We start from the raw sequence: 27523 nt of genomic DNA on the forward strand, positions 1-27523 counted from the left end.
CCACGCATGACAAAAATGGGGCGTAGCCTAATTACCATAGACCACGCCCCCTACATGTCCGCATGGCATGCCTCCAAATAACATCAGGCTGGGGGGAGCCTAACTAGCTGGGCTTCCCCCAGTCCTCTCCAGTCACTGAATGGATGCCGCGCGCATACGCGCAGCATCCATTCAAACTCCTGAGTCTGCTTCGTCACATAGCTGCGGCGGTGGGGGTCCCCAACCTCAAGATTTGACCACCCGCGAGCCACTTCGGCCCATGGGTGGAGCAGCGGGACAGTACTGTCCTGCTGAAATCAGGATGTTGGGTAGGGGTGCGCCCTCTATTGGCGGTGCCTCTGTTCGACCGCACTGGTCAAACACCCCTAGAGCCAGCTACGTTGCTGGTTATAAGTGTGCCTAACGCGCATACACACACACACACACACAAAACACATTGATTGATTGATTTTGATTGAATTAATTTTGGGAGGGCACTTGGGAGGGAGAGCACCCGAACGAGGCAGCAGCCTCTTGGTAAATGACACAGGCATCACCCCTGCGCAGCTACATTGCTGGTGATAAGTGTGGCTAACGCGCACACACACAAAATTTTTTATTATTTTTTACACACTGGAGGGAGAAGCACCCCTGAATGAAGCAGCAGCCCCTTGATAAATGAGACACAGGCAGCACAACACCCCTGCGCACCTATGTTGCTGATAAGTGTGGCTAACGTGCACACACACACATAGAAAAAAAATAATTCACACTGGGGGTGAAGAGCACCCCTGATGGACAGAGCACCCCCTGGACAACACAGCAGCACAGCCATCCAGCCCTTATGGACAACAGCCAGTCCCTATGGACAGGACAACAGCCATCCAGCCCCTATATGGACAACAGCCAGGCCCTATGGAGTGGACAGGACAACAGGCAGCCAGACCCTATATATGGACATAAGCAGCCAGCCCCTGAGTGACAATGACAACAGTAGCCAGCCCCTATGCACAGCATCAGCAACAGCACATTCACAATTTCACAGCCCCCTCTCTCTTCACTCTCCACAGCCAGAATGAAAAATGGTGGCGATCGCGGGACCTTTTATACAATCCAAAACCCGCGAGAATCAGATGATGTAAAGCCTCATTTTGAGATCCGAGGCAGGTGGGAAAATCCGAGCCGGCTCGGGTCTGACTTGTTTCCCTAAGTTCGGGTGGGTTCGGATCTCTGGAATCCGAACCCGCTCATCTCTAGTTTAAAGGAGATGATATAGATGCAATGGTAGCAGTCTGTAAATAGTTCCTGCAGGCAGAGGTGGATTGGATTGTTGTATCGTGACGCAACCAAGGGTCTCCATAGGGTTTTCATAGGTATCCTGGTAGGCTGCCAACCCCAATGACATCACAGGAGAGTCTATGTTTGTTTTTTTATCAAACACAAACACATAATCATCACATTGACAGCGCCGGTCGTAGCGGGTCTCGATCCAAAGGGGGCGAGCTGTCGATGTTGATTGACAGCTCGCCCGTTTGGAAGGCGGGCCGGGGGGGTGGCAGCCCAAACGGAGGCGTTCCCATGGGAACGCCTACCGTTTGGGGGAGGCCCCACTGACATCACTAGTGATGTCAGTGGAGAGCTTCCGGCTCAGACAGAGCCAGAAGCTCTCCGGGGCTTACCACAAGGGAGACCCTACCCTAGGGTCTCGTCGTAAGCCCCGATGGTCGCTGACCATCGCGACCATCACCGGAGCGGTCGTTAGAGCTGTGGGTGTTAACCCACAGCCTAACGACCGCAACAGAGGCGGGCGGTCAGGATGCAAGCAGCCGCCCAGTTTCTGAGCGACCGCTTGCATCCACCGACCGCCTCTGAATGAGGCCCAGACTCTCTAATGTGAGGTTTCGATTTACATTAATGGATCACCTACCCCTATATGCTAATTGCCTGGTGCACGTAGTGATTCATTTTCACTAATAATAGTGCAACTGCTTCCTGCGAACCAGATTTGACCTATATAACTAGTCCAGGCAGGCTAGGTGCGCTGGCAGTACGGGGACAGAAATGGGAGGAGAGCGGCAGAAGCTCAGAGGCCCATTTATTTGCAATGCGATTTGGGCGCAATATGAGTACCTATGATTGCACTGCAGGATGCGATCATAGCGCCCGAAATTTATTAAAGGGAATAGGGTCTCTTAAAGGAGCCCGTCCCTGTGATGTGCTGGGAGTAAAGTGACCGCATCAGCGGTGTCTTCACTCCTGTGATGGGACTACGTCACATGCGTGACCTACAGACCACACATGTGCTGTGGCCATTGCCTGGGGAGGGTTGCTATGGTATCCTCTCTCAGGCTACTATTGCGATGTGTGCAGAGTAGTAGCGTGTAGCCACGGTGCCCGGAGCATGTGCGTGCTAGGGCGCCCCCCCCCCCTCAAATGTTCCAGGGAGGAAGATATGGGGCAGCACTCTGTAGGGGTGCCCATATGCAGTGCCCCAGAAGAGGATCCCCTTATGCAGGCCTCCAGTAGAGCCCCCAGTAGTGATCCCCCTATGCAGTGCCCCTAGTAGTGGTCCCCCCTGTGCAGTGCCCCTTGTGCCCAAGTAGTAAGTCCCTTATATAGTGCCCCCACTAGTGGTACCCCCTATGCAGTGCCCCATATAGTGCCCCCAGTAGTAGCAGTCCCCCCCATGCAGTGCCCCCAATTGTGGTAACCCTTATTCAGTGCCCATTAAAAAGTGGCCCCAGTTGTAGTCCCCCCCTATGCAGTACCCCCAGTATAGCCCTTTATATACAACCCCCAGTAGTGGTCCCCCGATGCAGTGCCCCCAGTGGTAGTCCCCTCCCCCCGATGCAGTGCCCCCAGTGGTAGTCCCCTCCCCTCTATGCAGTGCCCCCAGTAGTGGTCCCCTCCCCCCTATGTAGTGCCCCTAGTAGTAGTCCCCCCAGTTGTAGTCCCTCCCTTGAAGTGCCCCTATTAGTGCTCCCCCCCTTGTAGTGCACGCAATAGTGGTCTCCCCCCTTGTACGGCCCCCAATAGTAGTCTCCCCCCTTGTAGGGCCCTCAGTAGTAGTCCCCCCCTTTGTAGTGCCCCCCAGTAGCAGTCCCCCCCTTGTAGTGCCCCCCAGTAGCAGTCCCCCCAGTTGTAGTCCCGCCCTTGTAGGGCCCCTAGTAGTAGTCCCCCACCTTGTAGGGCCCCTAGTAGTAGTCCCCCACCTTGTGGGGCCCTTAGTAGTAGTCCCCCACCTTGTGGGGCCCCTAGTAGTAGTCCCCCACCTTGTAGGGCCCTTAGTAGTAGTCCCCCACCTTGAAGGGCCCCCAGTAGTGGTCCCCCACCTTGTAGGGCCCCAAGTAGTGGTCTCCCCCCTTGTAGGGCCCCTAGTAGTGGTCTCCCCCCTTGTAGGACCCCCAGTAGTAGTCCCCCTTTGTAATGCCCCCCGTAGCAGTCCCCCCCTTGTAGTGCCCCCAGTTGTAGTCCCCCCCTTGTAGTGCCCCTAGTAGTAGTCCCCCACCTTGTAGAGCCCCCAGTAGTGGTCTCCCCCCTTGTAGTGCCACCAGTAGTGCCCGCACCCCCCTAATAGACACAAGTAAAAAAAAAAGAAGATGGAGCGGCTCCGGCAGTCTGACAGACTCTCATTGGCTGCTAATTAAAACAGACACACTGCTGCCGGCGCCGGCGGCTGTGTGTTTGTCAGTCACTGCATAGTGCTGACCGAACTCCGTCCGGTCAGCGCTACATGCGCGGTGCAGCTGTGTCACAGAGACACAGACTGCCCGCGGTGAGCATGGCACTGTGGCTTGGGGGGCACATGGCACCCTGCCCCCCGGCCCAGTCCGCCTCTGCCCGGCAGGCTGTCAACTTAGGCAGCTGCCGGGTACACAGCGGGCGGTGCCTCCGGACACCTACGGCGCCTGGAGCTTGCGCTCCACTGGAACCACCCTCCCTACGCCCCTGGATGTGTGGACCATATGCTGCAGTGGCTTACATCATTTTAAGATGATATAATCTGCAGGGTCCAAGTTGCGGAATGCTTTGCATCCTTGAACTTGGTAAATCTGACAGCATCCCACATAGAAACCTATGGGGGTTGCGATGCTGACAGAAATGAAGGGACAGCAGCAGGTTTAGGAGATAACTGCTGTGATCCCTATTTGTCGGGGAATACACCGCAAATTTTTAAATGATAAATGGGCCCCTCACTGTCTATAAGATAGCTGGAAATAGGTAACAAAGGGGGTCATTCAGACCCACTCGCAAGCGGCAGTACGCTTGCAAGTGGGTCGATGTTCCCCACTGCGCATGCGCACGACGGAGGGAGCTCCGTCATGCGCATGCGCGAGACCCGGACTGCAACAGCCAAGCTGTCGCTCCAGGTCTCGCACCAAAGGGGGCGTGCTGTCGATGGTGACTGACAGCACGCCCCCTTTGGTGGGCGTGCCGGGGGCGTGCCTGCCAGACGGAGGCGTGCCCATGGGAACGCCTACCGTCTGAAGCCGGCCCCACTGACATCACTAGTGATGTCAGTGGGAGTGATTTTGGCTCTGATAGAGCCAAAATCATTCCAGGGCTTGCGGCAGGGAGACCCTACCGCAGGGTCTCCGTCGCAAGTCCGATGGTCGCGATGGTCAAGACCATCGCAACCATCTTTTTGGACACTCGTATATGCTGTGGGTGGTGACCCACAGCTATACGAGCGTCCAGGAGGACGCTCCATTTTAATGGAGGAGGGCCCTGATTCAGAGCGAGCGCTCTGGTCAGAGCGTCCGGCTCTGAAACAGGCCCAAAGTCAGCACTCAGCTCAATACACATTTTGTCTGCATCTCCAAGTTCCAACTATAGTCAGGCTGAGTTATCAAGGCAAATGCAATCCTCCCCAAGCACCTTCAGTCACATCCTCTTTTATTTAAGACACACATTTCAAAATACTGTCATACCCGGATCTCCTCGCTGCTGATATTTGCTGCATATACACTACAAGTAGCGCTCTTTCTATACCTTCAGTCGATGATCTACACTACTGGTTCCAGGCTTGTGAATGGCTGTTCTGATGGACAAATCCTGCTGCTGGTGCAGCTTCGCCAGCGCTCTCCTAAATCTATACCTGGTGAGTCATAATGCAAATGATTGGGTATCATCACTGCAGCCATTGTATTCAAACCAGAGGCATTTTAAGAAAGGAGGGGACCCATGTGCAGACCTGATTCAGACCCGGACGCTAAGCCATAAACGCACGCTTCGGGCGATTGTCACCCATCTGCGTATGCAGCAATATGTGCAAGCCACTCACTGCGATCGGGAATTGTGCGCTCATAGTACACAGACTGGACACTATTTTGAGTGACAGATAGTGCCGTTTGTGGGTGGTGTCAGCGAAAGGTCTATGCAATCGGGGGTGTGGATGTGTGAACGCAGATGTGCCTGTGTTCTAACGGCGTTTCATGGGCGTGTATAATTAGCATGGAGGCGTCATTGTACACGTCACCTGGTTGTATTTCAGCCTACAGTGATCGCAGTGCTTGCGGCAGGGTAGGGTCTACCTTAAGGGCTACTGATATTACATACACTTCCTGGAGATGACGTGTGCTGCGAAGGAAAAGGGGGAGTCTTTAGACCAGTGTGCGTTCGCTCTGCTGTCGCTCTCTAAGACATAGAGGGCGTCCTTAAGCCTTGCCGTGCGATCACGGAATTTGCATAACCTGACCCTGATGGCTGCGAAAGTGCGCTGCTTCGCGTCCGGGTCTGAATGACCCCCTCATTGTGGGGCCCCTCCTCTCTCCGGCGGTCCCACAATGCAGCGCTCGCAGTAGACAGCACAGAGTTATTCCAGTGCAATGTATCAGCACAGAAGCTGATTAGAGCACAGAAGATGCATAATTACTGTATGTCTGTAAGAAGCATGTACACAGAAGCTACACCCATAGAAGTCTGCTAAATAAATTAAATTAAAGCGTGAAAGGTTGTGGAAGATTACAGTAAATCCTGGTGACAGTCCAAACCCAGATGATGTAAAGAGAGTCATGGTACTATTGGCTGTAGTTCCCACACATTAGTTCCCCCTACATTATACCATACTTGTACCACCCACTTTATTCCACACTGTTGTGCCCCCTACTTTATTCCAAACTGTTGTATCCACACATTATGCCACACTATAGTCCCCACACATTATTCCACACTGTAGTACCCACACATTATGCCACCTGCAGCACCCACACATTATGCCATAATGTAGTGACCACACATTATACCACACTGTAGAACCCACATATTATGCTACATTGTAGTGCCCACACATGCCACCTGCACGGCACACACATTATGCCACCTGTAGTACCCACACATTATGCTACACTAGTGCCCACACATTATGCCACCTGTAGTGCCCACACACTATACCACACTGTAGTGCCCGCATAATGAACTCACCAGAAGCCACAGCAGCCTCAGGCAGCTGGTAGAACAGTAGTCACGGTAGTTCACACTTCACAGCAGCAGTCACAGCCTCAGAGGAGCATGTGATGGGCTCCTCCAATCAGAACTCAGCACATGCTCCCATGACCCCTCTGCAGTGTCTACTGGGATTTATTACCCAGTAGTGCTGAGTTTGATTGCAGGGTGCCCCAGCCCCCAGTCCTCTGCATGTAGATGCCGGCCGGGTCAGTCAAGCAGCTGCACACACTGCCTGGCAAGCAGCTGCACACACTGCCTGCACCACGAATGGCGCCATAGACCATGCCCTCCTGTGATAGAGGGTGTGGCTGCAAGTTATTAGGGCCCACCAAGGATTTTACAGAATCCGGGGGCCCAGCCCGAGCCTGCGCAGGACTTCCAGGTATTACGGATGTGAGATAGCAGTAGCGGGTGTCTCTATGCTGGCTCTGCAATGGCTTTGCAATTGCATTCATTGGCATATTTTCGCAGCAGACCTCCATGCGTAATCAATAGCGATCCATGCTGAATCAGGCCGTGTGTCTGGTGAGGGGAGCTATTACCAGCCTTATGCTGCACAGACAGTTCCAACTGCCTGACGTATCATGCACAGACCTCACCAATTACCAGCCATATGCTGCACCGACACCCACCATCTGCCAGCCACATACATAGATGCCACCAATTTGCAGGCACATATTGTAGAGAGGAAGACATCTGTTGCACAACTAAAACCTCAACTTCCATACCAAATGACAATACAGCTTGACAATCTGACAATGGCACAACTGATAACATCGCAATGAATGACACAAGTAATGACATCACAATGTGTGATCAAGTAATGACTACAATAGGGTATGAGGCTATGTGGGCAGTCCACAGAAAACTGTGCGTAGTGTAAACTGAAATTAAAGTCCAATCTACCACTCTGGGACCACTCCTTCCTTAATTTAATTTTTATTTATCCATTTATTTTTTTTTACCTACAATACTACCTGGTTAGTTCATGTATGACATTACTCATAGGGATTAAGGGGCTGTCCTATTGCATGTACATGCATGATTTATAATTTATCTTTATTTCTGAGCGTGCAGCATTAATTGTCCTTAGGACATCTGTGCAGCCACTCCACCACCTCCTCCGGGTGCCGTAAACCATAGCATTGCTAGGTACTTTCGGATGGGCTACTGGGGACCTTGCTAGCTGGCCCCACAGACTGAAACTCAGACGCAGGGGACAGGTAAGGCGGGTTACCGCTTGTGGTAGCCCACGGCTGGGCAGTCTTACCTCCAGTCTCATGAGAGTGAACACCGGCCTCGACCATGTGATCCACTAGACCACCAGGGTACATATGGTGCAGGCATCCAGCATCCCGGTGGTCAAAAATCAGCCAGGGGAGGTCAGCTTTCCCTATCACAGCGGTCCCTCCCCCAGGTCAAGGAGCCATTCCACCATGGTCTGGGCGCTCTGAGCTGCTCTCCCCCTCCGCCCCCGCCCCCTCAGAGGTCTCCGGTGGCCATTTTCTGCCGGTTCAGCCACAGCTTTCTCTGGAAAACGCTAGGTCCGGTCCCCCTACATAACACTCCCAGGAGTCAGGTTATGTAGCGCTATAGCCTACCAGACATTGCGTCTGAGTAGTTCAATGTAGTGCCCTTTTGCAGTTGGTGTTTTTCTGCATAGTATGTGACTTTTTCTAGTGCTGTCTGTCTGCATGATTTTTCTAATCTGTCAGCCTATGCCTTTCCCTTTCCTCTCACTATAACCTTATCATACCGGTGTATTCAGGGTCTACTATACTGTACTTCACTTTTACTTATAAATGTGAAGGCTGTCACAGACTGTTTGGTTGCACTCTACACAGTACCATATTCTGTGCTGTGCTCTCCTGCAGCTTATTTAAGCATAGGCAGGATCACTATCCTGCATACCCATTTGTGTACACTGTCGCATAATAGCGTCTGCATACCCATTTGTATTTGGTGTATGCTGTTACAGTGTATACTCTGCGACTATGTCTAACAAAGGAAAAAGTAGAAAGCAAGAGACTGCACCTACATTGCTCTCATGCAAATCCTGTGCAGCAAGCTTGAATGAGGAGGATGTTGTCCAGGACAGACTATGTACAAATTGTGTTATATTACACCAGACTGGTGAGATCCTGTTTGGCCCAGATCTAGACAAGATTGTAGCCACTTTGGCAGCACCAAAAACTGCTTTTCTGCCCTCAGCAACTACTGCAAAGCCTCGGACAACGTCTTTCATGTCCTTTTATCCCCAGGGAAAGCCTAAGGGCCAGTCCTTTCCTCGGCAATCAGCTTCCACAAGGGCCGCCAAGCCCAGGACCAAGCAGATCTGGGCCACTCGATGTCCTGCTTCCAAATCTGAGGACAAACCTTCAGCCTGACGGGACGGGCCTCCCTAGAGTAGGAGGCCCAGTGGCAAACGCAGGATTTTGAAAGGGGGGTTTCCAATTAAAAAAAAATATCACCCCTACGTTTTTTTATTTACAAAAAAAGAAAACACCAGTCATCATCATGATGACAATGATACATGACCTAGAGAGCATCATCATGAGATGGACAGGTGACAGATCATGTATGTGGAAGTAGCTAAGTCCATGCAGGAGCCACCACTGCCAGCCCAGACGCTGCACCCATCACAAGGTGGCCAGGTAGCACCACACCCTCTGGGTATCTGCCCTAACTACAACAGTCACAACACTGCAGCTCACACTCACCTTCCTTAGGATATTATAGGTGGCTGAAGGCGGCTTCCTACCTCCGGAGGGAGTCCTGTGTAAGTGACTCTTGGGGCTGGGGGCTGAGCACAGTCACGGCGTTCACTGACCTCCTGGAGATGATTGCTTCCGCAACACAAGTAGTCACATAATCTGACTGCCGGGGCTCCGGGAGAGGGTTCCCGCACACAGAACCTGGCTGTCCCTACAGCTGTATTATGGTGGTGGCAGCAGGCTGGCACTGGGCGCCCAAGGATAACTGGGCCCAGGTAATCGGGCTCTGGCACCCAGTAATGCATCAGGACTACATTGTTTCAGCAGGACAGACAGTATAACCGGCCTTCACGCTGCCTGCTTTAAAATTGGTGTACACCCCCTTCCTCTCTATCCTACCAATAAGAAGGAAGAGGGACTATCAGTATGATCTGCAGCGGACGGTCAGTGCAGCTGCAGGAATTAACGCACTGAGCGGAGCTGCAAAGTCAGAATCAGCTGAGCAGAGCAGGGAAAGCAGACAATATTCAGCAAGGGGATGAAGTGGTTCAGCTGCGATGGAGCGGCAACCAGGGGGGGTTTCTAGGTACTCAGAAACCCCCCCTGCGTGCGCGTATGAGGCCGACTGCAAATTTGCCCAGTGCTGGTGTCAAACTATCACAGACGTTTGGGTACAAGAAGTGGTCTCTCACGGCTCATTCCTAAAACGGCCACTCCACGCAGATTACTCCGCAGTCACAGAGTTTCAGTTCACTCGGCAATGCAGATTTTGGGATCCATGGTATCCACTTTCAACATGGTGGACTACGCTTAGTTTCGTTCCAGGCCTCTGCAACACCTAATCCTCTCCAGATGGAATGGGTTGCTCCATCGGATCAGATCCCAGACAACGATTCTCTCTCCAGAGGTTCATCTGTCCCTCTCCTGGTGGTTAAAGATGTCCAACCTAACCAAGGGTCGCCCCTTTTGGATTCTGGAGTGGGTACTCCTTACAACGAACGCAAGCCTCCAGGGCGCAGGACCAGTCAACACTCCTTCCAGGGGTGTTGGAAATTGATCGAGTTGACCCTGCCAATCAATGTTTGGAACTCCAAGCCAACTACAGAGCCCTCACTCTGGCTCAGGACATTCTTCAGGGCAAGCCTGTACAAGGGTAGTCGACAACGCCACAGCAGTGGCCTACATCAATCACCAAGGAGGCACTCTAAGTCGGTCAGAAATGGCAGAAGTGTCACGCATTCTCGCATAGGCCGATTGTCATCTCCGCGATGTTCATTCCAGGAGTTCACAACTGGGAAGCGGACTTCCTCAGCCGTCACCACGTGCATGCCGGGGAATGGTCTCTCCACCCAGAGGTCTTTCAACTCCTGGACAAGTGGGGCCTGCCAGACATGGGCATCATGACTTCCCGACACAATCGCAAGCTGCCAGTGTATGGGTCCAGAACAAGGGACCGCGAAGCAGCCTTCGTAGACAACTTGTCGGTGAAGTGGACCTTCCAACTGGCGTACCTATTCCCTCCAGTCTCCCTTCGTCCTCTAATCCGTTGGAAGTTCAAGCAATACGGAGGCACTGTCCTGCTGGGGGCTCCGGCCCGGCTCAGACGATATTGGTATGCCGTTCTTCACCACCTCTCCATAGATGCCTGCCTTAGATGGCGTGGCTCTTGAGATATCCCTCCAAAGGTCCAAAAGATTTTCTAGCTCGGCAGATCAGGCTATGCTCAGAGCGCATAAGCCGACCTCTGCCCAGATCTATCACAGATTGTGGCACACATACTTCCAGTGGCGTGCTACCAAAAGTTTTGACCCTCAATTTTTAGGGTCTCTAGAGTCCTGGCCTTCTTCAAGCAGGATTGGACCTTGAACTCCGCCTGGCCTCGCTGAAAGTGCATGTCTGTCCAGCACAGAATTGCTCCAATGACGGATGTTCACACCTTCTTTCAGGTGTCCTCCGTATTCAACCTCCCTTCGTCCCTCCAGTGGCCCCATGGGATCGGTCAGTGGTTCTCCAGGCCCTTCAGGTCCCTCCGTTTGAACCCCTGGAATCTGTGGAACTCAAGTGGCTCAAAGTGAAGACTCTCTTTCTTCTGGCTCTTGCGTCCGCCCATAGGGTGTCAAATTTAGGGGCGCTTTCCTGTCGTTCCCTTCTGATCTTTCATCAGGACAGGGCTGTTCTTCGAACTCGTCTTGACTTCCTTACCTAGGCTGTTTCTCATTTCCATAATAATGAGAAAATCGTAGTCCCGGCCTTCCAATCACCAGACCTCTCGACAGGTGAGGCCTCCTTGGATGTAGTCCATGTTTTTAGGATCTACGTGGACAATACAAGTTCTCTTTGGAAAACAGATTCCCTATTTGTCCTCTATGGATTCCACAAGAAGGGTTGGCCAGCTAATAAACAGACTCTGGCCAGATGGCTTCGCACGACTATCTCACAGGCTTACACACAGACGGGCCTTCCTGTGCCGGCTACTGCCTCTGCTCATTCCATTTGCTCTGTGGGACCCTCATGGGCAGCTCGGCGTGGTGCCTCTGCTGAACAGCTTTATAAGGCGGCCATGTGGTCTTCTGTCCACACCTTTCTTAGGTTTTAAGCCTTCGATACCTTTGCCTCTCAGGATGCTTAATTTGGACGCAGGATACTCCTCTCAGCTCAGGAGCAGCCCCACCCTTGAATACTGCTATGGGACATTCCCATAGTATCCCTGTGGATCTCTATGAACCCTGAAGAGAAGTGAGAGTTGTGGTAAAACTTACCTTTGTTAACTCTCTTTCTTCGAAGTCCATAGGGTCCACAGGGCACCCGCCCTGACACCCCTGGCTTCTCTGGGTTGGGTTTCCTAATCACCGGTTTCCCATCTCTTTGATGTGAGAGTGTGATTCTTCTGTGTACCAGTCCCTTCTCTCCTCTCCTCCTCTTGCCTTGTGCTTGTTAACAAACTGATTTGCCTCAGACTCAGGGGCGGGGTTTAGGGGGGAGGGACTGTTGCATCCTGGCACTTGAAAGCTTAACTGTTTGGTGTCCTGTCCTTATCCACCACCTACACCCCCATGGTATCCCTGTGGACCCTATTGCCATAACTCATTTTCTTCGATACTCATTCTTTTGAAAGACATAAAAGCAGTTTTATGCCCACCATAATGGTTTCCTTTGTTGACACAAAAAATGGGTGACATAAAAATAGCCACTGCCATACCAAGGCCTCTCTGTGTCCTGAGTTGACCCCTCACCCAGAGCAAAGCAGATCATGATGTCACAGAGACTGGACACAGGAAGGTGGGTGTGAGCAAAGAATGCGCCCAGTTTAAATCTGGCAGGGGGTACCCCTCCTGGCACCACACATTGGAGGGAGATGTCACAGGGTCAGCAAGTTTACTGTCCCTTGGTGGCAGCACCTGTCACATCATTCTTAATACGGCCATGATAACAGAACTGATGACATCAAAATAGGTGATTCCTCACAATGGAGAGGTCATTAATTACATCATACTGGACAATATCAGAGTGGGTGACATATCTAGTGATATTACAAAGTGAGACAGCTCTATTTAATAACCCAGGTACTATCTGGAATTTGAAAGACACACCTTTGGGTATGTTTACTAAAATGCGGGATTTTAGAAGTGGAGATGTTGCCCATAGTAACCAATAAGATTCTACATATCATTTATCTAGCACCTTCTAAAAGATAATAGCTAAAATCTGATTGGTTGCTATGGGCAACATCTCCACTTCTAAAAACCCACATTTTAGTAAATATACCACCTTATCTCTCCTAGGACTCAATCTTTAAATAGGGAGAAGGACAATAAATAGTTACACATTTTAAACATTTCATTATAAGTTTTATTAGATATTTTGTTATTGATAATTATAATAGATAATATGTAAACAAAATATAGAGGAAACAAGTGCACATAACTAAAAATAAATTTCCAATACAAAAATTATTAAAATGTATTTAGAAAAACTCCATTAAATTTATGTAGCAAAAATGAATCCCATTATTATTATGGAGCAATAGTGCACATTGGATAGAATTTCAAGTATTTGTACCTTTCTAAAGGGAGACAATTCAATTAAATGCGATGTTGAACAGCACCGGGAATGAGATTCCTGAGCTATTAAAATGTCCCAATCACGGCCTACACATAGGGCAGTAATCAATCTGGCTGTGAAAAGCCGTTATTGGCGATAATTTATCGTAATTTTCACCTATTTTAATTATCCTCGTATTCAATTTCAAAGAGTTTTCGCCGGTGCGAAAAGTCTTTGTTAAAAAACGGGAATAACTTTTCACCATGTTGTACATGGTGAAAAAAAGTGCAGATGTGGGGTTTAGGGGTGCAGGCTTAAAAAAAATAGCCTGCACCCCTGTGAATGTGCCCTAAAAATGATCTGTGTCAAAAAAAGGACAAACTTCTAAAGTACCTAAATTAATTCCAAAGGGGTTCCCAAGTATGCAGCAGGTGTTTTCTTTATTGTGGCTAGTAGCGGCAGGTGCAGTTTTGAGGAATTGAAAAAAATAATTTTAGGGACTTAAAAATATTCTTGCACCCATTTTCATGCACCCCAAATTTGATGGCCATAGTTATTTTTCCTCAAAAAAATTCCTAAATGTTTTTCTTCATCAGTTCTTTACAGGCGCATTTATGCACCTGCCGCGGCTATTTAAAATTCAGACTTCCCTTCAGCAGCAAAAACGTGGGTACCCATAGTGGTCCCCCATGACTGGACATCTTTATGGGGGGTCCCAGAAACATTTCCTGAAAATTCCCTATTTTTGGCGATACTTCCCTTTCTGCCGGCTCCCGTTTTTGCTGATTCCTAATTGATTACGGGGATAAAGCGGGCACGAGCCCAATACTTTATCCCCTTCAAACCTCTGATGTGGAGCAAAAAGTCCAGCATGGACTTTTCGGTCCAAATTGAATACCCCCCATAATGTTGGGAGATGCAGGTTACAGCGCCTAAAGCCGGGTGTTTTGTCACGGTAACCTGCATTTTCTGTCTTAAGTGCCGGCCGTGATGTAGTTAGCGCAAAACTAACATTGCTGCATTCGTTTAGTTAGATTTCTGCTCACAACTCAGAAGGGTGCGAGCAGAAATCCTCTAGTCACGGGTTAACAGTGCGGGCAATTGCATATCTCCGAGAACCCATTCCCAGTGCTATTCAACATTGCATTTAATTGAATTGCTCCCTAAGTCCTTCATTATAGAGTTTTGTTCACTATAAAATTATGGTGATGTATTAATTGTTGTCATATCGACTGTAGAAGAACCTCAAGTATTTACAAATGGAAGCTCTTATCTTCTATCTAACCTGATAATGTGGAAAGTGTTCTTTTTCCCTTCTTCACGACTAGACACTTTATAGCTAATGAACCCAGGTCACCCCATGGCTGGGAGTCACATCCTGAACATGTAATTACTGGCACACCACAATCATTGTGAAGCTGCCTTACCACAGCCTAATCACGTATACGGTTACGTCAAGATTTTGATAATTCCACCTTTACTACCAAAAAAACAAAATCTGTACACCATCCATCTTCCAGCTATCAGAATTATGGGAGTCCTAAATCCCACTCCCAAACTCCCAAAGCCTCAATAGCTGTTTTATCTCTTGCTGTTAATGGACGGAGAATTTATATTCTTAGGGCGGAATTCAATTGATTACGCGGTCCGGATCTCCTGTCTAAAGTGACAGGAGATCGCGGGCCGCTATTCAATTGCTGCCATTCTTCGCGCTGATCGCGCCCATAGAGGTTAGGTTTAGCCGCGTAAAGCAGCTAAACCCGACCAAAGTGCTGGGCGCGATCGCGAAAAGTGATATTTGGGCGCCCAAACATGTCACTTTTCGCACATTTCAGCTCTCATCCCCCTGAGGCTGCGAGCTGAAATGTAGCGCTTGGCAGCTGATCGCGCCTGACAGGAGCAAGAATAGAATAGCTCCGTCGGGCGCGATCTCCTGTCAGGCGCGATAGGGGCTGGAATGAATTGAATTCTGCCCTTAGTGTTTCCTACCTTCTGGTGTCAGTGGCAACTGATTGGATGGAATCCACAACTATCCAATCAATTTCCAGTCTACTGACACAAATGCGCTGTCTGCAGACCCAGGACAATGCTGGTTCCACGGAATGAGTGACTTCCAAACGGCAGGAGTTACTGGGAAAGCATAATGCTTTTCTGGCCAGTTCTGAATTTCCTCTTAGCTGGCTCAATGCGGATATATATATTCATGTTCCCTGAATACAGTATAATAGATAATATTTTTTTACAGGGCTGAGGCTTCTCTTCTAAAGTAGTGTTAATAATATTAAGGAGAAAGTAATGATGCATTCCTCTTATGCCAGTGGAAAAGAAGACTTGTTAGATACTGTCACATATAGTGGCTGCTTGAAATGTCTCCATATGACTATTACCAGGCGTACAGTAAAGAGGACACAAGCCACAGCCAGCAGCACAGCTGTAAGACAGACAACAGGGTGATTAGCACAAGAGGCAGGCTGCCCATACATTAACAATCATAATCATTATATTTCCTAATAATAATGTTATCTTACCTATGTAAATATTATTTCCATCTGGCGATGATAAATTAAAGTTCTTGTCCAGAGCTCCAATTAAGGCCACAATAACCACAGGGTACACAGTCAGTGTATATCGGACATACTTTTCAAAGACAAAGTTTTCCAAGCAAAACCTAAGAAATAAATGGAACAGACAAATGAATGCTCAGTGTGTTCTACCTGACAAACTTTATTTAACAGCAGTGATGTCCATGTTTGTACATGGACAGAGCCAAAGCTAAGTTAAGTTAGTGGGTTGAAAACATTTAAAGGATTGATTGACATAATAAAGCACAGTTATTGAGGCTGTCAGGGAAAGTAAGGGCCAACACAAAGCATTGGAAGGACTGCATCAATACCATGAATCTCTGGTTAGACAGCCCTGTACCCTTAAAACAATTTAAAGAGAAGAGAAATGCTTTGGAAGTTTAAATAAATAAAATAAAAACCACACAAAATCTCGACAATAAATGTAACATATGCCATGATAAATAGTAGTACGCAAAGCCAATAGTTTGCGTACTACACCAAGGTTAGAAGATCTGGACAGCGCATGGGCCGATCTCCTACTGCCAGATCTCTCGCAGTTCCTCAAAGCCGCAGCCTGATTGACTAACTGCAGCCATTTAGGGGCAGGGAATCGCCTCCGTTTTCTGGTAGTGACGAGGCCAGGATCTCCATCTTCCGATGCAGATGTGTTGGCCTCGGCTATGGATGTGAGATGGCCATCTGAGTAACCTGAGGGTTACACAGATGGCTGACGGTCTTGCAAGTGATCCGATGGCTGCATCCTCAGACACAGCTGCAGATCACATCAAGCCGTCAGGAGGAGTCTATCTACGCCAGACGCCTCTTGCTACTTTAGCATATGTAGGAACTCTGAAACAGGCCCATAACACAAAGGATTACCCAGAAAGGACAAGTCATATGTTGCTTTTACATTTTGCCTACGGCATATCCTTGTACATTTTAAAAAAAAAAAGTGACATTAATATACTGAATACAATGGGCATGTATTGTAATAACAAAACAATGAAAATGAGAGCGCTTGTGGGTCAGCTGACCACAAACGCTCTCAAGTGCTATAATTTTCATTGTTTTATTTGTATTTTGTTTTGTAGGTATCCAGGCCTACTCTGTGAGGGCTGCTGTGGCAGCTTGTTATAAATTGAGAAAAGTCAATATGCTACTAGCACCTGTACTTTTACTCGTATTGTAATAACAACATACCATAAAATGACTTCAAAAGCCAGGATGGATAGTGCTACCGTAGTGGATGTACCATTGGGAATGTTACCATTGTACGTCAAAGCAACAGCGAAGTTTAGTAAACAAGCGATTGTTGTCCATGTCGCATATACAGCTATTCCATTCTGAGCCTGCGGTATGAATCAAACATTTGCGTTATGTTGTGGATAAGAGTTATGTCAGTATTTTGTTTCAATTTTAGTGAATCGACAAGAATGATAACAATGCAGAATTCAAAAGGTGACTTATATAAATAGAAAACACTTTCATAGCGACAGCTGCTGTTCAGGGTAAAGGGATAACTGCTAATTGCACGTCACTGACAGTGGAGGAAACAAATTTTTAAAAAGCAGTTCGCTGAACCAATATTTTACGACAATACAGATTATTGACTGTCCCCCTACCTTGGGTAAAAAGTATATATACACTTTTCATTCATTTCCAAGACCCTATACTCCTAAATATTGTATTATTTGAGACAAGCATACCCGCCAATAACATCTATTTAACTAACCCTATCCGTCCCCTTCTGCAGCCGAACCCTAACCCTTCCCTAGTGCCTAAACCTAACTATCCTCTTCCACTGCCTAACCTAAACCCTCCACCAAGTGCCTAACCTTAACCCTAAAAATAATGAAAAACCTTGTGTCGACCTTTTTTTATGTCAACCATGTACATGTCATCCTTTTAATCCTGTCGACCTTATGCACTGTCGACCATTTACCTATTGACCTATTAACCATTTTCAACCTACTGTATTCACTGTCTACCTTCTGGTGTCTATCTAGTTATTGACTATCTACCATCCGTATACCGTAAACCGCTTTACCTGTGGAGGCATTCTCACAGGAGAAGGATCATACGATCCCTTTCCAGCAGCCGCAGTCCGGCTCTGGAAACTGACACTGGGCCTGAATCAAAGATGGCGCAATGGTGATTTTTTACGTAGATCGAGCGATTGTTTGCCATTGCGCATGCGTATAAGCTGCACTGTGAACGCGCTGCGCTTGTCTTGCGATTACGGGCACAAAAAGGAATCCATCGTAAAGTGATTTGTTTCTTAGAGTTTGGCAACTAAAGTCAAATTTCATTCAGCTGCATTATGGATACCATCACATGCTACAAGTATCCAAAAACTAGCAAACTATCGTTTGGATCCTGGGGCTGATACTGATAATGATACTTGCAAAAATGCAAGTACTGTAACTGTGGGCCTAATACATAGATGGACAGCAGCAGAGAAGTTGCTGTACAATTCTGTCCTACTAAAATGCAAATGCAGCAAGAGGGGTCTGCAGGAAATATAGACCTACTGCATGCATCTGCGATCCGAGTGCAGCGTCCGTAGTGCTTTGGCGAGGCTGCGCAAGCTGAAGTTTAGACAGCCTGGCTGTCGGAATTGGACAGCAATGTCCAGGAAGTCTGTGTTCAACAATGCAGACACCGGTCTCGGCACATTTACAAAACGGGGGTGACACGGTCCTTGCGTCCACCCTTGCTCCACCTCCAAATGCTGCAGTAGTTCAACCATGCTACGGCTAAGGGGGGACTGTGAGCAATCATGCAGGACCCATTCTGTACATACGCAGAACTGGTTCCGCATTTGCGCATACCCCAACAATCAGAAATGTACACTAACCATCTGAAGCAGGTCCTGTTCACCTTGCATATTGCACTGCAGGTGAGGCAGATGTAAAATGTGCAGGGAGGGGTGTGTCCAAACTCAAATCTAAATTGCAGTTTAAAAATAAAGCTCCCCAGCAATTGTGGGCTACATGCAAAAGCAGCCAGTATTTACCCTGCATGCATTGCTCCCAACTCAGAACCAGACATATTATCATCAGAGTACATGGTACTGACAACTATAAGACAACTTGCACTTCCTATTAGTAACATGGTTCTCATTATTATTGTCAGATTTCAGTATGGTAATGTAACAACATTGGGAAAGATCCTGTCAATATTTTAAAATGCTTTGATTTAGATGTAGCAATGCAACTTACAAAAATTCTAATGAGCCACAAGTCCACTTTTCTCTGTCTGCATAGCCAGCCCCCATTAAGGTATAAAGCTCGGTAGGAAATAAAGAGCACTATATGGTTTGTTAAGGCAATGGCACCAAGAAATACCAACGCAGGAATCAAATATCTAAAAATAAATAAAAGAACAATAACCAATAGCATTATTCACTTATACTCTCTTATAAAGTTATTGCTACAAGTCTCAGTATATCGCTAGAGCTAAATCAATGGTCAGCAACACAATAATTTTCAGAGCCCATAAGCTGGGTACACACTAGCTCGACGGATGGCCGACCATCGACCTCTTGGACGATTGGTCATTGTATACACACTTACCAATTGTCTACCCGATGTGCATGGCTTGAAGGCTCAACTGGGCGGGCATTGAAATTTGCCCTCCCAGCTGAGCTGTCAATCAGTCCCTGCAGCATGTGTATGGGTGATCGGCAGGCGGCCCGTCACACCAGCAGATGACCGATATATCTTTCAGTGGCATCACAAGGGGGGTGCGGGCCACACCCGGGTGTCACCTGCCAATGGGAGACACCAAAGTGCTGACCCCTCCTCCGTGACAGGAGCCAAGTGCTTACGTCACACAGACTGGTCCCCGGGGGCACTCCGCATCTCCGTGACCCCCAGAGTGACTAAAGCAGGGGTTCGGTCTGCAAGGCCATGCCCCCTACCGATTAGGCCACAGCCCCTGTTTTGTTGGTTATGTCTGTGAATGACAAGATTAGCAATAAAATAATCAGTAGGACTGGAGGCATAAACACATTTTCAGTGCTATGTGTGGACCCAGCACAGTCTGTTGCTTCCTAGTAAGTTACAAGTACTTGTGGTTGGAAGATTTGTGATTGTGGATGAGATAACAAACACACAATCAGAATAAAAGCAGCAATATGTTCACATTTAACATTAATCGCTCACCACCTTACTTGTAAACTGTACTAAAATAAATGGTATTTAGCTAATTAGAAAAAGGCTTTCCTTTAATGTGGTTTCACTGAATAAACTGTATGATTACCTGGAAAGGAAATACATTTCAGTCTGGCTCCGCATGTAGATGTTGGTTCAGATTTCATCACGTTTCCTGGGTAAGGCCAGTTTATTTCATTACACAGATGAAACCAAACCATCAAAGAACATATCCATTTACAGTAACAGTACTAATAACTGCGTCATACTAACAGCTATAACTCACTCTCGGTCCCACAGGAAGAGCCATCCTATATTTAAGACATTATTCAGTATCCACACAATGTAAAAGTAGACAGGAAAAACATCTGGCTTTAAGTACATCCATCCGAGTTCACTCCTGTAGGCAAGAGAAAGTAAAGATAAATAAAATAATACCAGTGTCACATGTATTTTAATTGTTATCAATTATTATCAGTGAGACCTACTATGTAACAATGTACAATACGGCCTCTTTTGAGTTTAGCGCAAAAATGCATCCTTTATCTGGTTGTTTTCAACTGCGCATATCGTTAATTATGTGAAACTCACAAGTGTGTGTAAAGCTGGGTACACACTAAATGATTTGTGCCTCCAGCGATCCGACGGGCAACCACCACGCCGTTGGGCCGACATATCGGGCGGCTGGTACACGTTAGATGATCCGGTGCCCGACATGTCGGCCCCTGCTGCATCCCGCTGCATGGGGTCATCAGCCGCATCGTCAGGTTGAGCTGCATGTAGGATCGACCTGATGATATGGCTGACGACCCCATGGGAGAGCGCACCACCCGCCACGATTTGACCAATGTCATTTTGATCTGTCGGAATCGGGTAAATCATTCAAAATATTGCTAAGTGTGTAGCCAGCTTAAAAGTGCAGGCACACCAGTATATGTTATAGTGCACCAAGGTATGCTTTAAGCAACTCTGGATACGGCCCCATAATAGAGACAACAGGCATCATCATGAACTTGATAAAAATAAAAACATACAATGGACATGCCAGCCCTTATAGTTCTATCGGAAGCAGTTCTACCAGTGCCAATATACATAAGCAATTACAACAGGGATGGGGAACCTCAGGCCCGGGGGCCGTATAAAGCCCCCAAAACCATTTGGTCTGGCCCTCTGAGCTTTTTTCTGTTAGCCTCATCTGGCTAGCAGTGTGCCTAGAATGGCACCCTGCAGCCAGAATCTATGCAGCAGTGCCATCTGGAGCACTCTTAGCATGCTTCAGATGGTCACACTTCTGCCCTTACAGCTCCCCAATGCATCCTCAGGATGATCCGGGTATTGCTGTAATCACCGGCGATTGTGGCCTAGCCCCCATGTGACTTTATACTAGGGATGTGCAGGCTCGGTTCTACTCGGTTCCGTTCGGTTCTTTTTACCGAATCTTATTGGCTATCCAAAACTCGTGACAGCTGAAACCCAATAAGATCCGGTAAAAAGAACCGAACGGAACCGAGTAGAACCGAGCCTGCACATCCCTACTTTATACGAATGGGGCGTGGCCTGCACCAAGCCCGCGAATAATGTTATATATATCAAAAAAGGCCCTCGGCACAAAAAAAAGGTTCCCCACCCCTGAATTACAGGCTGCCAGAGTGTGCTGGGACTTGTAATGTCATATCCTAAATTAATATTTTCAAAAATATTACACATATTAGTGCTATAGCCAGCATGGTACCAGGTTCTCTCTGTTATAGTGTGAGCTGCCCAGCCCCAACCTGGTCATTAGAGTGCTGTTGGCTGCAGCTTCTGGAGGGAGACTCCATGCTACTCGTCTCCCCACAAAAGCTGTAATCAGTCCAGACTATCACTGCTGGTGGTGGTTTCATACCCCGGGGGGATTAAATACTTTTGACTTGTACTTTTTACTCTGCAAAAAAAGTGCCAATACTCATCTTTATCATCAGTAATGTGCAGGGGTGCTGAGAGGGATGGTAGCGTGTACTAATTACCCAGGCTCGAGCTTGTTCAAGTGACCTGGCTGGGGGCCAGGCCAGCTATTGACGTGGATAAATTATCCCTTTCGTGAGGACATGCATAATATTTTTCATAGCTGTTTTTGGGAGGGGGAGTGACTGCTCCTCCTGGATTTGGTCACACCCCTTCAGTATTACCCAGGCCCGCCTTATGTCTTGACGGTTCTGGTAGCATGCATACAACAAGGCTCAAGTAAGTGCAGCAAATAGGAGAAGATACAGCTTGCTCATAATAGTCCCATTGCATGACCTTACTCTACCTCTACCATGCTCGAGCACCCACCAATTCTCTGGCTCTCCAGGCTTAGGCGACCACCACTATACATGAAATTGTAATACATAAGCATAAACACACAGAATTTTGAGCCTGAGTTGGATGTACGTCCTACTGTAGATGAGGTCCAAAATGTGTATCTTGTACAGCTTTGTAGCATAATGGGATACCAACATTTATGTCATAGTACCAGAGTACACTGAACAGGCGTGGCTCAAATTTACCAGTTTCCATAAACTCTGCCCTACCAAACATCTCTAACCTAAATATGTACAAACAAATAGCATCGAATGACAGGAATCCAGGATGCCTGCCCAGTTTAGTAACCCATCTATACACAAGCCATCTACTGAAATGCTGGAAAGTCTATTAGACTGAATTAGTTTTCCATGTTGAAAAGAAGAGATATGTGACACTATTCTAAATTGAGTTTGCAGTTTGCAGCCGTCGTGAAATGTGAAGGAAATTCAGGGTTCCTTCAAAGTGGACTGTAAGAGGGAATGCATCTCAAAGTTGTCGGTTATGACGGTGGAATTACTGCAAGAGTCTTTCTGAAAATTGTATTTCTTCCAACACTGCGCTAGATTATTCAATTCCTATCAATTTTCAGTGTGAAGACTAGTACCTATCACCTTTATAGATATACTAAAAAGTGAATGTGAGTCTGACACGACAGAGGGTCTCAATCAGAGTCGCTCGTAAGCGGCCGTACGCTCGTTCCAAGCGATGTTCGCACATCTGCGCATGCGTACGGTTTGTAATACGCATGCACGAACTAGTCAATGCGGCCGAAAATCGTTTGTTCGCTATATAGCGAATGCCTGCTATTTTGAGTGACAGGAGGAGGCGTATGTGGGTGGTAACAGGGGAAGGTGCTTGAAAACGGGGAGTGGAATTCAGAACGCAGGCGTGCTTAAAGGTCAAAACGGGCGTTTTATGGGTGTGCATAATTAATACAGCAGCGTCATCGACCACGTCACTTGGTTGTTTTGTAGTCAGAACTGCTCGCAATATAGCGGTAGGAAAAACCAGCCACAAGAATAGCGAGCAGTTCATACGCTGTTCGATGTACTCGATTAATCTAATAAATAGCGGACATGACGTATGATGCGAGCGGCCAGGGGGCGTATTTTTCAAATAAACGACCGCATGTTTTGTTAGCTCGTTCAGAGATAGAGGCGGCAACAGACCGCAAAGAGCGAACGGTTCATTTGAATAGCCAGTCCCTTTTTCTGAACAAGCGAGCGCTAATAGCGTCCAGCTGTGAATCAGACCCAGAGTTTACAGTGCATTTTAATATTTCCTGCTATATAGGGACATTATACGCTGAGTGCTGCAATTTTTGAAGAGAACAATTTTTCACTTCTGATGAAATGTATACAACAGTGTAACAATTCACACTCCATGTCTCATATATACTCAATTGATAGGGTAATGACAATGTGTTACAATTTGATATCACAGCTTAACGACTATGAAACTAGTGGGATATGTTACTCCTAAATTTTTGCTTTGAAAAATTGTCACCTGCATTGGGAACTTGTATTTCAACAGGCGTAACTAACGTCAACCAATATTTATAAAAAGGGTTGTTACTTTTTTATCTATATTTAGAACATTGGGCCTGATTCAGAGCCGTTCGCTATTTGCGGTCGTTCGTTCAAAAACAAGGGGTGGCTATTCAAATGATCCGTTCGCAAATTGCAGTCTGTTCACACCTCTAAGTCTGAACGAGCGAGCAAAACATACGCTCGTTTATTTGTTAAAAACGCCCCCTGGCCGCTCGCACCATACGTCATGTCCGCTATTTATTAGATTAATCGAGTACATCGACCAGCGTATGAACTGCTCGCTATTCTTGTGGTTGGTTTTTGCTACCACAATCTTGCGAGCAGTTCTGGCTATAAAATAACCCAGTGATGTGGTCAATGACGCTGCTGTATTAATTATGCACACCCATAAAACGCCCGTTTTGACCTTTAAGCACGCCTGCGTTCGGATCTCCACTCCCCATTTTCAAGCACCTTCCCCTGTTACCACCCACATACGCCTCATTCTGTCACTCAAAATAGCAGGCATTCGCTATATTGCGAGCACATGAATTTCGGCCGCACTGACTGGTTCGCGCATGCGTATAACGATCCGTACGCATGCGCAGATGTGCGAACATCGCTCGGAACGAGCGTACTGCCGCTAGCGAGTGGTTCTGAATGAGGGCCATTGTTACTTTGCCAGGGTGTCAGGGTGTTCTCTCCTGTGGAGGACTATACTCACCAGGCTTTTTGTGCTTTGTAACTTGTGGTTTTATTCTGAATTTATTAAAAGTTATGTTTTATTTAATTTAGTCTATACTATATAGTTTTTGAAGCAGTGTCCCCGCAAAGGGTTCTTCCTTTTTTGATACCACCACGGACTCCTCCTTTTATGTTTTCTGTGGGAGTATTCATTTGATGTGTGTACATATTGCAGTTATCCTTGGGGAGTACCACCAACCATATTTTGATCTTATGTAAGAGACGGATTGCGTCAAACTTATCTGAAAGATTGTTGGTTTTAATACGGACATGGAAGCTATTTTTTCCTAACATTTTCTGAGCCCCTGTGCAGGATATCTTTGTCTTTCTCTATTTAATTCCTATGTTAGTCTCCAGAACTAGAGCACATAGCAGTTTATGAAAGCGAATGTAATCCCCAGTAATATATATGAGGCGTTTCACAGGTCGGATCCTGCTTCATCAGATTGGAAACTTCTACAGTGTAATCACTTAACATAGCACTATTGGATGGTTCTCGCTGTACAACATCACTGTATGTGGATTTCATATTCAGGCCACTCTCGGTCACCTCTTTCCAACCCTGAGTGCACTGTGCTGACACATAGTTATTTATATATTGTTTTGTTTTAGAGCACCGGCCTTTCCCCTGTTTTCAAGTACATTATATGATCAGAAATGTGTAACATCATGAAACAGATGGTCCTAAAGTCATAGTAAGCAGGCTTTCTAGAGTCTTAATCTACCTACCATGTTAATATCCAAAAAGAACTCTTGCAAAAGTAGGCGCAGGGCAAAACACAGAGGCCGGGATATACTAAAAGAAAAATGCAGTAAAAACCCCATTTTCAGTATTTTTCCGCATTTTAATATGTACTAAGCCCCGGCTGCATGATTTTCGATGCGGAGGGTAAAGCCAATTTTTTCTGGCGTTACTCTATAGAAGCCTATGGGCTTCTTACAGAATCCCGCTCCCCGCCACCCCACCGCCCTGCAGTCGCCCAGCACCTCTCACTGCCGGCCCCTCCTCACCTCAGCCTCCTGCGTGCTCCTCCATGGTCCCCTGCCTCCTTCTCCTCTTCTTATTTCGGGTGCAGGAAGGAGGAGGAGGAGGAGCCTGGGACTCCCTGCAGAGGTTAGCAGCAGGAAGCTCCCTGGGCAGGGGCGTCTTTAGAGAGGAGGGGGCCCATGTACAGTCCCCGTCCGGGGCCCCCTCCTCTCTTCCCGGCGGCCAACAGCCAACTGATGCGGCTGGCTGGCTACCGGAGCATTAGTAGACTCTGGGCACTTTTTGTACAGCGCTGACACGTGGTGCAGGACCTCGGAGAGGTAAGTTTTAAATAATATGGGTGCAGGGTGTGTGGTGCGGGCCCCCCATAGATACGGGGGCCCCTGTGCACCGCACACCCAGCACCCATTATAGATACGCCCCTGTCTCTGGGTCTAGGAGGGGGAGGAGACCAGCAGAGACACCCTCACCCGGCGGCAGCAGCTTCGCAAAGGGCAGCACGTCGAAGGCCCTGCTACTAAGCTCAGCTAGGGGAGGAGGAGGCAGAGTTGAAGGCCAGGGCGGGCCGGCGCTATCAATAGGCAGGAAGTGCCCAAGGATACTGCTGAATGGAGTGCAACTGTGAGGAGGGCACCGCTGCACCTGCAGTCAGTGACAGTGATTCACTGTCACTCACTTGGTCCCCTGCTATGCCGCTGTTAAAGATTCTGGAGCTACTCAAAGAGGCGAGCCATGCATGTCCGCGGGCGCTGTGCAAATGCACCAATATCCCAGGCAGGTAAATTTGCTGAAGCTGGCGGGGAGGGGAGAAAGGCGCTGAACTGTGAGGGGTGGGGGTGTATGCTAAGAAGGGTCTGTGCTGTGAGGGGAGAGGGTCTATGTTGAGAGGAGGGGGCCTGTGAGGGGATTCGGGGTCTATGTCTGCTAAGAGGGGTCTGTGAGGGGAGGGGGAGATCTTATGCTGAGAGGGGTCTGTGCTGTGAGGGGAGAAGAGTCTATGCTGAGGGAAGTCTGTCTGTGCCGGGAGGGGGGTTCTGTGCTGTGAGGGGAGAGGGTCTATGTTGAGAGGAGGGGGCCTGTGAGAGGAGTTGGGGTCTATGGCTGCTAAGAGGGGTCTGTGAAGGGAGGGGGAGATCTTATGCTGAGAGGGGTCTGTGCTGTGAGGGGAGAAGGGTCTATGTGGGTCTGTGCTATGAGGGGAGTCTATGCTGAGAAGGGTCTGTGCTGTGAGGGGATAGGGGTCTATGTTGATGGGGGTCTGTGGCGTGAGGGGAGGGGGGTCTGTGTGAGGGGTGAGTTAGGTCTAAAATGAAGTGGGCTGCAGGACCGCTGACATCACCCACGACATACAGGGGGAGAAGCAAGGTTCAGAACATGGGGCCAGAGTGTACCCTGACGGGCTCACTTCGCTCGCCATGCTTCGGGTGCGATGACTTGCTTCGCTCGCCACAGGTTGCTATTCCCACTCCACATATGGATTAGTAAGTGGTAAGCTCACCGTCCTTGCCTCTCCCCCTGCTGTCGCGGGTCACATGGTTGTGACGTGCGAGGTTGTCCTGCCAACTTGGATCTAGCATCAACCGTGAGGGTGAGGGGGGTCTGTGAGGAGAGGGGAGAGGGGTGGGGATGATGGGTACTAAGTACTGGCAGACAGGCAGTGAAGAGGGCAGTATGTGGTGCTGTGAGGTGGGCTTTGAAGGAGCCAAGCCTCCTTCAAGTTCTAAACAGAGGTTAGGGTTACTCATAAGGGAGCCTGGCTCTGATACTACTGTCCCTCTGACTATAACAGCCTGAAGCTGTGTGCATACATTACATACACACATATTTATGAGAGGAATATATATATATATATATATATATATATATGTAGAAAAAAAGGGGGGGGGGTAGCACTCACCAGTCTTCTTAAAAACATTTCTTTATTACATCTCAGTAAAAATTTTACAGCATATCAAAATCCGACGTTTCGGTCCTGTGCATGGACCTTTGCCAAGGTTGACCTTGACAAAGGTCCATGCACAGGACCGAAACGTCGGAT

The 27523-nt window shown here is 48.0% G+C and overlaps 1 protein-coding gene across 4 annotated transcripts in view; it reads right to left on the reverse strand.

The window, feature by feature from the left end:
• Positions 1-13047: 13047 nt before the first annotated feature.
• The window catches only part of LOC148518186 (uncharacterized), a 28384-nt gene continuing 13908 nt past the window's right edge, over positions 13048-27523 (reverse strand). For all 4 annotated transcript variants that reach the window (XM_088477228.1, XM_088477227.1, XM_088477230.1 and 1 more), the window contains 5 exons: positions 20186-20299; positions 18967-19111; positions 16946-17094; positions 15710-15849; positions 13048-15612 (listed from right to left, as the gene is read on the reverse strand). In XM_088477228.1, coding sequence (XP_088333354.1) covers positions 15491-15612; positions 15710-15849; positions 16946-17094; positions 18967-19111; positions 20186-20299 — 670 coding nt within the window. In that variant the 3' untranslated portion in view covers positions 13048-15490. The remainder of the gene's footprint in view (positions 15613-15709; positions 15850-16945; positions 17095-18966; positions 19112-20185; positions 20300-27523) is intronic.

Source organism: Taudactylus pleione, unplaced genomic scaffold, assembly GCF_031769625.1.
Source record: "Taudactylus pleione unplaced genomic scaffold, aTauple2 ptg000201l, whole genome shotgun sequence".
NCBI classification, from domain to species: domain Eukaryota; kingdom Metazoa; phylum Chordata; class Amphibia; order Anura; family Myobatrachidae; genus Taudactylus; species Taudactylus pleione.